The sequence below is a fragment of the Thamnophis elegans genome, chromosome 14 (genome assembly GCF_009769535.1).
Source record: "Thamnophis elegans isolate rThaEle1 chromosome 14, rThaEle1.pri, whole genome shotgun sequence".
Lineage (NCBI taxonomy): Eukaryota > Metazoa > Chordata > Lepidosauria > Squamata > Colubridae > Thamnophis > Thamnophis elegans.
This window is the reverse complement of record NC_045554.1, coordinates 7,771,888-7,783,973: the sequence shown is the minus strand read 5'-3', so window position 1 is coordinate 7,783,973 and position 12,086 is coordinate 7,771,888. Positions and strand designations below refer to the sequence as shown.

General features: G+C 47.8%; 1 protein-coding gene across 1 annotated transcript; it reads right to left on the bottom strand.

The window, feature by feature from the left end:
- Positions 1-4,348: 4,348 nt before the first annotated feature.
- Positions 4,349-8,089, bottom strand: ITPRIPL2 (ITPRIP like 2). Its single transcript, XM_032231013.1, has one exon. It carries the CDS (start codon positions 7,643-7,645, stop codon positions 6,131-6,133), a length of 1,515 nt encoding a protein of 504 aa, XP_032086904.1. The 5' UTR covers positions 7,646-8,089; the 3' UTR covers positions 4,349-6,130.
- Between the last annotated feature and the right edge of the window lie 3,997 nt (positions 8,090-12,086).

Genomic DNA, 12,086 nt, shown 5'->3' with positions numbered 1-12,086 from the left:
TAGCTGGATAAATATGTCTATCAGCTCCGAAGCTTTGCAAACCTACCCGTAATAACTCTTAATGATTAATTTCCGCAGAGACTGACGGGTGACTCATCGTCCCCCCGATTAAATTAAATCTGGAAGAAGTGGGAATGTGTATCAGTGCATTTGCTGGCCAAGGATGAAGCGTGCCGTGAAAACGTGCTTTTAAAATACTCACATGAAAAGCGTTGTGTTTTCTTTTTTTTTTTACTGAGATTTAAACTTTTAGTAAACCTGTGCAAAAATCACACACACACACACACACACACACACAGAAACACACACTGCTATGCCCCTATTTTGAAAGAAAATTTCGAAATTCCTTTGAAAAGGATGTGAGGTTCTTGCGGTGACTTAGCAACTCGGCAGCTCAAAACGTGTACAAAGGTGTTTTTTTCAGAATAACACACTTGCAAGGGACCTTGTAGGTCATCTAGTCCAACCCGCTCCCCCCCCCATCCAAGCAGGAGACCCTATGCCATTTCTGACAGAGAGCAGTTTAGTCTCTTCTGGAAAATGTCTCTGGGATGAAGCTCCCACACCTTCACAACTTTTCTTAGCACCGTTGTTGTTTTTCTGTGGCTTCTCACTCACCCAAGGGCGTATAATCGTGAGGGAACATTGCCAAATGGAGAAGAACGCCAAGAAAACAACCTCAAAAAAATAAAATAATAATACTGCCAAAAAAAAAAAAAAAACCCCTCCGGAGAAACACAAAATAAATTCTTGACACAGAAAAACAGCCGTCAAAATGATCTTGGGGGGAAAAAACAACAGACAGCAGCTGTTAAGACGAATCCAGGTGCAGAAGAAACATGAATTAAACCCAGCTCGGTTTTATTGATCAGGACTATATGGCTGGTCCTCGACATACGACTGAAATGGTGCCTGTCCATTTAGCCGCATGTCGTAAAGGTCGTAAAATGGGTTTGGTCTTGTGACCGGTCCAATTTTACAACCTTTTGTTGTGGCGGATTAAAACATACCTTAGAATTGTTCGATATATCAATTGACACACCTTGATTTAGCCAGGAACAATGACCTAGAAATGGGTTATAGGTAGTCCTTGACCTATGTTTCATTTAGTGACTGTTCAAAGTTATAACGGCACTTTAAAAAGTGACTTAGGACCATTCTTCACACTTATGACGGTTGCAGTATCCCCAGGGTCAGGAGATTTACCTTCGGATGCTTGACAGCTGACTCACATTTACGACAGTTGAAATGTCCCAGGGTCACATTGATCCTCTTTTACGCCCGTCTGTCAAGCCAAGTCCACGAGGAAACCAGATTTACTTAACAACCGTGTTACTAATTTAACAACTGCAGTGATTTGCTTAACAAGTATGGAAAAGAACAGTCGTAAAATGGAGCAAAACTCACTTAACAACCTTTTCACTTAACAACATAAATTTTGGGTTCAATTGTGGTCGTAAGTTGAGGACTACCTGCATTCTTGGCCAAAAACTATCCACCAACGTAGATTTCACATGCTTTTTCTCAATACTTTCCCTTCTCCAACCGTGTGTTCAACCTCGTTCCTTCGTCTCTGTCGCTCTCAAGTCGTTTCTTTTCCAACTTTTACACCTGTTCAACCAACAGGCCCCATCTTCCCAAGGGTGTGTATCTCATGAGTTCATGCATTCCACATGAGCCAACCCAAAACTTATTCTTTTAAAAAGTTAGGGCCAAGTCAGAAACGGGGCTTTGAAAAAAACTACTTAAAAGCAAGTTAAGACCTTCTTAAGATCCACAGCTGATGAACAAAACAACCCCTTAGATTTGTTCAGTTGTTGCTCCAGCTTCAGAAACCCCATACTTGGGAACATAATTCTTTCTTAGCACCTGGTACTCCCTGGCAAATGTTTGGACCCACAATCAGTGCCTCCTCTTCTCATTTCATCAACCGTCGTGCCCCCAGCAAGAAATGCCAGCCAACTAGCTGGCCCAGGGCTACCTACGCCTTCAACGCTACCTTCAACATTCTCAACCTCAAGTCATTTGAGATCACAAACCATCTTAATGCTGCAACCCCGTATAAATGGAGATTGGTCTCTCTTTTTTGGAATCCAACACCCCCACCCTCCCCCCATATTTCATACCTAAGCAGGAAGCACTTGAGAGAAAGTCAATTCTGAAAGCCCCATCTCGTGTTGTATGGAGCACCTCAGACTGCAATGTAGAACTCAAGCATCCGTTCAAAATGTGTGCTGAGCCCTGTGGAATTTTTTTTTGGGGGGGGAGGAGGTTTAAAAGAGAGAGACACACACAAATACACACACACAGATAGAGAGACAGAGAGAGAGAGAGACAGATAGAGAGACAGAGAGATGGAAACAGAAAGAGCCAGAGAGAAAGAGTGAGACAGAGAAAGAGAGACAGACAGAAAGAAAGAGACAGAGAAAGAGAGACAGACAGAGAGAGACAGACGAGAGACAGAGAGAAAGAAACAGAGAGACAAAGAAAGAGAGAGACAGACGAGAGACACAGAAAGAAACAGAGAGAGAGAGAAATAGAGAGACAGAGAGAGAGAGAGAGAGACAGACGAGAGACACAGAGAAAGAAACAGAGAGAAAGAGAGACAGAGAAAGAGAGAGCGAGACAGACAGAGAGACAGACGAGAGACAGAGAGAAAGAAACAGAGAGAAAGAGACAGACAGACAGAGACAGACAGAAAGAGACAGAGAAAGAGACAGACAGAAAGAGAGAGACAGACAGAAAGAGACAGATGAGAGACAGAGAGAAAGAAACAGAGAGAAAGAGGCAGAGAAAGAGAGAGACAGACAGAGAGACAGACGAGAGACACAGAAAGAAACAGAGAGAGACAGAGAAAGAGACAGATAAATAGAGAGACAGAGAGAGAGACAGAGACAGACGAGAGACACAGAGAGAAAGAAACAGAGAGAAAGAGAGAAACAGAGACAGAGAGAGACAGACAGAGAGACAGACGAGAGACACAGAGAGAAAGAAACAGAGAGAGACAGAGAAATAGAGAGACACAGAAAGAAACAGAGAGAAAGAGAGAGCGAGACAGATACAGACGAGAGACAGAGAAAGAAACAGAAAGAGAGACAGAGAGACAGAAACAGAGACAGAGACAGAGACAGACAGAGAGACAGACGAGAGACACAGAGAGAAAGAAACAGAAAGAGACAGACAGAGACAGACATAAAGAGAGAGTGAGACAGAGAAAGAGAGACAGACAGAAAGAGAGAGACAGACAAGAGAGACAGAGACAGAGAAAGACAATGACACAGAGAGAGAGAGAGAGAGACAAAGAGAGAGGGGATTTTGAACATTTGGCAGCTAAGCAGTGGCATTACATAACTCTTTTGAAAAATATATATTTTGAATGTCTCAATCTGCCGTCTACAGATTGCGCTACCAGCCATTGTACAGTAGCCTTTGCAGATCTGATTCTTGGCATGCAAACTGAACTAGAACGGAATTTGCACTGCTAGAAAACATTTTTTTTTGATCTACTGAACAATTTCACATCCTTGCCTCTTCTATTGGTCACAGCCGATAGGAAGGATTTTTTCCTGGGTTGTTAGTATTATTATTTTGTAAATCTGGGGAAGGCCCAGTGCCAAGGGATTCATCGGAATAACAAACAGCCGAACCTCACACTTTCTCAGTGACTAGGCTGAAGGGTCAGCTTTTATGAAAAGAGGGGGTATAATTAGTGCTTTATAATGGACAATATTGCACGCGGAAGGCTTGTTAGCCTCTGATAAAGACGGCAGCCTATTAGCAAGCTGAATGTTTCTGTTTATAATTAGTTGAATTCATGTCCAAATGCTTCGGAAAATTTCACACAGCCTAGGCAACAGCAAAGAACAACAACGAACTTTTCATGAAAATAAAGTGTGATTAATTTTGGTCTCTGAATACGTATCGGTATTCTGTCCTTGAGGACAGGAGTCTGTCTTCTACCTTGGCAATTTTAAGATTTTATCAATGGTTAGAGAATAAAAAAGTGAAATTGGAAACAGAAGAAGGTAAAAAGAAGAATAGAAAATCTATCAAGACAGAGAGGAGAGTGAAATGATCATTGTTAGTACTAGCATGATGAGAAGAACTACGTTTAATGTTGTTATTGTGTTTTTATTAGAAGATGCGTTACGAAGGAAATGTTAAAAGTAAAGCTTTACAATGTTTTAAATATTCAATGTATTATAACTTACGGAAGGAGGATGTTGCACAGAAATATTGGTACCCAGATGACACATTGCTTATGGGAAGATGGAATGTTTATATTTTTAAAGTGGAAAATAAATAAATAAACCTTTTTAAAAAAAAAAAAGACCGGTGGACCTTTGGGGAATTCTGGGAATTGAAGTCCACAATTCTTAATGTTTCCAAGATTGGCCTTAGGAACTCCTGGTGTGCTGAATCTGAGCTCCCATCATCCTGAGCCGGTATACTCACATGTGTTAGATGACCGCTCTCAAAGGAGCACAGGTAGTTCTTGGCTTATGACCAGTTGCTTAGCAACCGTTCAAAATTATGACCAAGCCCCCGAAAGCTACCTATGACCTGGATTTAAAATTCCGACAGCTGCATGCAATGGAATTTTGGGTGCTCAGGATTCACCCAGCTGTTTCCATGTCCCGTGATGGTGATGTATGTATGATGTTAAATTTACTTATGGACAATGGGTTAAGCTTTGCAATTGCCATGTTGGTTTAAGGCTCACTGCAAAAAAGGTTCTAAAGCGGGACCTGTGATGATCCACTTAAGGACCGACATGACTTATGACCCATCATTCTGCTCTCAATTATGATTGTAAGGAAGTCCCCGGCTTATGACCAACAACTGCGCCTCAAAACTTCTGCGGCTAAGCAAGACACTTATGAAGTGAGTTTTGCCCCCCCTTACAAGCTTTCTTGCCTTCGTTGTTAAGTGAATTCACTGCAGTCGTTAAGTCAGGAACACGGTTCTTAAACAAATGCTTCCCACAGTCACATCACGACTTGTGATCTTCACTGCCAGCTTCCAATAAGTCAAGTCAATGAGGAAACTAGCCACCCCTTGATGTTGTGCTTAAGGATTGCACAAAGTTCCTAAACAACCACAATTTGAACTGCCATTGTACACTGAAGATCGCATTTTAATTTTATTGTACAAGGTGCAATGACAATAAAGTAACCTAAATTAAAACTGAATTCCCCCATAGGCTTGACTGTTCAGAAGATTGCAAAATGACCCAGGGACCTTCGTAAATTCGAGCCAATGGCCAAGCATCCAAATTTTGATCAGATGACCATAGGGATGCTGCTACTGTCATAAATGCGAATAACGGCCCGATGTTTTTCAGGACTGTTATAACTTCAAACAGCCCCCAAACGAATAGTTTTAAGTTGAAGGCTCCCTGTAAACTTAACGAGGCTGTGTTTTCCTCTCTTCTACTCCAGCCCATAATAAGCAGCCACATATCAGGGCCGCCACTCCATCTTTTCGTTGACACCGGGCGAAATGCCAAAGCAGGCCCACTCGGATTCCTAACTTGGCTGGGAAAAAGGAAAGCGGAACATCAACTCAGGAGGATGAGTCATAATAGCCTGAGATTTCCCAAGCAGAAACGCTCAATTTTTCCCTCTCTCAAGACTTGCCCTTCAAACCCACCGAAGGGCATCTTGGAAATCTGGCCTGCTTTCCATGGACGAAGGCCGAAACCCTGAGCAGAAGGAAGGCAGAAGCGGAATCAGTCAGGAGGGATGAGGACCAACCTGTCCTCTTGAACTTTGGTGAACCTCAAGAAGATGCTCCATTCCATCCCCCCCCCCCACATCTCCCTCCTTCAAGGTGTCCAACCTGATGGTAAAAAACACCCCAAATCTGATCGAGCCCCCGAACTCCACACTGGATCAGAACGGGACTCACGTGTCCAACTCTTAGGAGAAGACCAAAAGTCCAATGTAGACCATCCTTTGGCTCCTAGTCAAGGTCCTCCAGGTGTCCTCAACCTTGAATGGAGCTCCGCACGTTCTACCCAACTTAGCACCTGTCGTAAAGCCCTATTTGTCTTGGGGAATACACAGCGATTCAACCTTCATTTTTTGGGGTGCAAAGTCCAGGTTGGGGAGGGGATATAGAAGGGGCCTCAGGTGAGATGCTGCTTTCGGTACCTGTGGCTGCCGTACATCCGGATGATCCTGGGTGCCTGTTTCCAGATGCTCAGCAGCTGCGAGGCCACCTTCTCCAAAGCAGGCCGGTCAAAATCAGCCAGCAGGTTTACCGGAGAGGCTTCCTTGACAAATTTGGGCAAGCTCAGGATTTCGGGCAGGTGAGGGTTCCCGAGGAAGAGGTGGGCCAGCCTCCCACGCTGGAGAGCCTGCACCAGGAAAAGGACCACGTCCTCCAGCCGGGCCACCAGGAATTGGTCCTCCCACGCTTGCCACGGGCTATGCAGGAGGACCCAGAAAAGGGCCGTCTTGAGGACGTAGGAGGAGAGGATCCGATCCCACTGGGCGGCCCAGGGGGTCTCCAGGGCGCGGCCCCCCAGCTCCCTCAACCCTTTGAGGATCTGGAGGCATCTCAGGTGGCAGGAGTCCGCCGGGACTTGGTCCCGAAGCCAAGCCAGGAAGCGCTGCTCCGCTTTGGAGAGGTTGAGGGTCCAGAAGGTGCCCAATTGGGGGGCGGCAGAACGCTGCGGGCAGCAGACCCGGGGGGTGAGGTAGAGCCCTTCGCCCAGTGGGATGGCCGGGGTGAGGTGGACGGTCAGGGAGAGGTGGCAGCAGACGTAGTCGGAGCAGGGCACAATCTCTAACGCCAGCGGGCAGGGGGCAGCAACCCCGACGGCTAGTCGTACCCGGCAGCGCTCTTGCAAGCGGGCACGCACGGCGCCCAGGCAGCGCTGCACTTGCGCCTGGAACCAGCGGGCCACCAGTGCCGCCGACAGCAGGGATGCCCCGTCGGCTTCACCCGGCCCGGCAGCCACGCACAGTGCCCGGCTGGGGGAGCCTTGCCCGCCCTCAACTACCCGCAAGGCGCAGAGGAAAACGCCCCTGGCCCCGGGCTGCCTCTGTTGTTGCTGCTGCTGGTCCTCGGTCCCGCAAGGCAGGGCTCGCAGCTCCAGCCCGGGCGGCAGGCGCAGCGGCAGCAGCACGTCGAAGCCGTCGGGGCTGCCCACCTTGTGCTGCTCATAGGCGCTGCCCACCTGGACGGCATCCCCGCGCAGGGAGAGCCGGCCGGCCGCCTTGCCGGCGCGCAGCAGCTCGCCCACCACCAGGCTGACGTGGGCTTTGCTGTGGCCCAGCACGTGGGGCGAGAGCCGCAGCCGAGTCTCGTAGAAGCCGTCCAGCAGGGCGCGGCGGCGGGCTTCCCGGCCTCCGCAAGCGCCGGGGCTGCGTTGGGCGGCCCGCTGCCGCTGCCGCCGCCGCGCCGTCCACCAAGCCCGCCGGCCCAAGCCCAGCGCCGCTAACAAGACCACCACCAGCACCACCACCAGCAGCAGAGGGACCGGCAGCGGCAGTTCTCTCAGCCCCGACGGCCAGCCCGCTTCCCCGTCCGTCGGGCCGGCCTGGCCGCGCAGCGTTTGCAGCAGGCAGAGCAGGAGGGTGCAAGCGCCGGTCAGGAGCGGCCAGAAGACGCGCCCGTGGAGGCTGTAGACGGCCATGGAAGGAGGGAGGGTCTTCAAGGCCGACGGGGAGGGGAGATCCCTCGGGGAAGCCACGCGTGCGTCGCCCGTCGAGCTCAGCTGCTCCTTCACCTCCTGCAAACCCTCCGCCGGGCTGCTTTTCAACCCATCATTAGGTAGCTTTCGACGGGGCAGGCCGCCCTCCCCCCCCCCTTCCTCTTCTCCGACCGACGGGGTTGAGTCCCGGCTCTTGCGACCGCTGCTTGCTGGCCGGGCGCCCAAGCGAGACTTTCCCGGGGCTCGACCCCTCGGAGGGGAAGGACGGACGGGCGGCCACTCGCGGTCGTGGATCGTCTTCGTGGGCGGCTGGGGCTTCGTCAACCACGGGGGGGCTGCTTCGTCCGCCCTGGGGCCCGGACGCCGCTTGGTTTCCCCGCGGGAGCAGCGGCGCGGCTTGCAAAAGTTCTGCAAAGTTCTGCAAAAACTTTTTCTCCCCCCCCCCCCCTTGTTGGGTTTTTCGCTTCCTCTTCCGAGGGGTGGGGGAGCGAGACGCGTCACTTTGAAGTGGATGAGCTCAGAGGAAATGCCAAAGTCTGGGATGGAGGAGGAGGAGGAGGAAGGGGCGGTTGGACCCGAAGGGACGGGCGCTGGGCTTGCCCCCCTCGGCTCGGCTCCAGGACTGCCCCGGGGCGCGCAGAAGAGTAGAAGGAGGCAGCGGCTGGAGGAAAGGAGGAGCAAAGCAACGGCTCCACGAGGGGCGTGGATTTGCCCTGGGCAGTGGCTGGAAGGAGGGACAAGGCGGCTGGATGTCCATGCAAACCAAGATTGCCACCTTTCTATGCCAACTCGGGAAAAACCAGACAGTTATAGAGGTGGAGATGACAGACTCAATCATTCCTCTGTAGAACAGAATCAGCAGCTCCTTGGGCAGTGATTGAGTCTGTCATCTCCACCTCTATAACTGTCTGGTTTGGTTCTGCAACCCAACAAGGCAGACATGGACTTCAACGGAGAATTAGAACTGCAGAAAAAACAATTATGGTCAACTTGCCTTCCATTGAGGACCTGGACACTGCCCGAGTCAAAAAGGGGGCTGTGAAAATATCTACAGAGCCCTCGCATCCTGGACACAAATTGTTTCAACTTCTACCCTCCAAACGAGGCTATAGAGCCATGATGGGTGCCAGAGGTGGCACACAGAGCTCTCTCCATGGACACATGTGCCATCGCCAGCTGGTGGTTTATTTATTTATTTATTTGTCTTGTATGCCGCCCACTCCCGGAGGACTCCGGGCGGCTCACAAAAGACAAGGGAAAGGGGGGAACGAGATAAAGACAACATATTAAAAACAAAACCAACATTCACAATTTCCGTGGAGGTAGATGCTTCTCAGCTCCCCCGGCCTGCTGGAACAGCCAGGACTTGGTGGCTTTGCGGAAGGCCGGGAGGGTAGTAAGGGTCCAGATCTCAACAGGGAGCTCGTTCCAGAGGGCCGGAGCTGCAACAGAGAAGGCCCTCCCCCGGGGAGTCGCCAGCCGACATTGGCTGGCAGATGGAGTCCGGAGGAGACCCAACCTGTGCGATCTAATTGGTCTGAGAGAGGTAATCGGCAGGAGGCGGTCTCTCAGGTACCCAGGTCCGATGCCATGTAGGGCTTTATAGGTAGCGACCAGCACCTTGAAGTGGATTCGGAGACTAATAGGTAGCCAGTGCAGTTTAAAAAACAGACCGTTTTGGTGCTGTTTCCAGGCCGAAAAACGGCCTCAAAATGGCCCCAAAACAGGCATGCATGCACCACCCAGCTAGTTTTTGAGTTTCCGGCACTCTGGCATGCTCAAATGCACGCATATGCATGTAGGTTCCAGTTTGGGCATTCGGTGCTGAAAAGGTTCACCATCACTGCTATAGAGCACTGCACACCAGAACAATTAGACACAAGGACAGTTTTCCCCCCCTCCCCGAACGCCATCACTTTGCTTAACAACTAATTCGCACAACACTGTCAAACCATTTACTAAGACTGTATTACTATTAGTCTTCCTATCACCCATCTCCTCCCACTTATGACTGCAGGACTGTAACTTTGTGCTTGTATACTTACGATTCATATTGATAAGTGTTTCCTTCTCTTCGTTTCCAAGGTGGGGCATGGGAGGAGTCACTGAATGGGTATTGTTACGGCCCAATTGCCTGGAGACTGAGATAAATCTGAGGACACTCCCTCTGTTTCTCCTGGTGATTCCCCAGATTAACCTCAGTCTTCGGCCGAACAGGAGCTATTCAGTGACTCCTCCCATGCCCCACCTTGGAAACGAAGAGTGAATAGTATTTAGTTAGGATTTTTTTGTAGTATTTTCCCCCCTCTTCTTTTCTATTACTTCTACTCTCTATTCTATTCTTCTTCATTCCATTCTTCTATTACTTCTCTTCTCCTCTCTATTCTCTTCTATTCTTCATTCCATTCTTCTCTATTACTTCTCTTCTCTATTCTATTCTCTTCTATTCATTCCATTCTTCTCTTCTCTCCTATTACTTCTACTCTCTATTCTATTCTTCATTCCATTCTTCTCTTCTCCTGTTACTTCTCTTCTTCTTTTATTACTTCTCTTCTACTCTCTATTCTATTCTTCCATTCTTCTCTTATTACTTCTCTTCTACTCTCTATTCTATTCTTCATTCCATTCTTCTCTCCTATTACTTCTCTTCTACTCTATTCTCTTCTCTTCTTCATTCCATTCTTCTCCTCTCCTCTTACTTCTCTTCTACTCTCTATTCTATTCTCTTCTCTTATCTGGGGGGCTACAGCTGGTTTGCAAAGGCAGAAATCTGCCAGCCATGAGATCTCTTGCCTAAGAAAAGAAATCAAGAGAAAGAAAGGGGGAGGAGGTGGGGGGCAAGGAACTAGATTATAGGTAGTGATAAATACCTTGACTTAAGACTACAATTGAGCTCCACATTTTTGTTGCTAGGGAAGAGAATTATGTGGGGTTTCCCCATTTTTTACCACCTTTCTTGCCACGGTGGTTAAATGAATCACCGCAGTTGGGAAGTTGGTAAGACGGTTGTGGGAAGCGAATCTAAGTCTAAGTCTTAATTCCTAAATACTGAAATAAGTGGATTAAAATTGCCAAATCCAGGCTTAAACGTCTGACCCACTGCGCAACTATAATAGTAAAATGCTAGGCATAGTATGCTACACAGCTAGTCCTCGACTTACAACATTTAGTGACTGTTCAAAGTTAAAACGACACTGGAAAAAAGTGACTTAGGACCGTTTTCACACTTAGCATCCCCATGATCAAAATTCAGAAGCTTGGAAACTGACTCATATTTATAACGGTTAGTGTCCTGGAGTCACATGATCCCCTTCTGTGACCTTCCTACATGCAAAGTCAGATTTACTTAACAACCATGTGACCAAGTTAACAACCACAGTGATTCACTTAACAACTGTGGCAAGAAAGGTCGTAAAATTCAATTGTCTCACTTAGCAAAAAAGGTTTTGGGCTCAATTGTCGTAAGTTGAGGACTACCTGTAAGGCATTTTATGTGTCTAACGTGTTTTACAATATCTGCCCCCCCCCCCCCCAAATACTGCTGCTCTCTATTATTATACAATTGTATCACAGCGGCCAGTTGTTTCGCCGGATTTGGCATTGGTTACTAGTCGGGCCCCACCCAGGGGCCTAGGACGTCGTAACGTATTTTCGTATTATGCGTGCAGATCCAAGCAGTGCGGCTTTTTGCATTTGACTGATGGTGATTTTGTCAATTTTTAACTGTTTTAAATGTAATTCCAGTGCTTTTGGAATAGCACCCAGTGTGCCAATTACCACTGGAATTATCACTGCTGGTTTGTGCCATAGTCGTTGAATTTCGATTTTTAAGTCCTGGTATCTTGCGATTTTTTCATGTTCCTTCTCGGTGACCCTGCTATCACCTGGTATTGCGATGTCTATGATTGTGACCTTATTTTTCTCAACCAGTGTGATGTCTGGTGTATTGTGCGCCAGTACTTTCTCAGTTTGTATACGGAAATCCCACAAGATCTTGACCATCTGATTTTCGGTGACTATTATTATTAAATAAAGTTAAAATTAATGCTTGAAACCTTTGGAATGAAGCACTATTCATTTCAACAAGTATCTAGTCCTGAACATTCTATTAGAAAATACACAATTGGTTCTTAAGCAGTGACTTGCTTTTCAGTACAAACTTTAATAATAAGTTATCTTGGGTGGGAAGGCTAAATGGCTATTCTATAAGGAATCCCTTTCGTTGAAAAAAGATGTTGCAATTGCCAAATAAAAAAGTTAAAAAAAAATGGCAGCAAAACTGCGTTTTGTGTTTTTCAGGTGGAAAGCGCATGACCACAGGTTGTGTAACCTCTCCAGCAAGTTTCCAGCAATTTCAGACAGTCAAAATGGTAACCACTTGGCTTTTCCCCAGCTGACAGCAAGAACGAAGAAAACAAAAGAA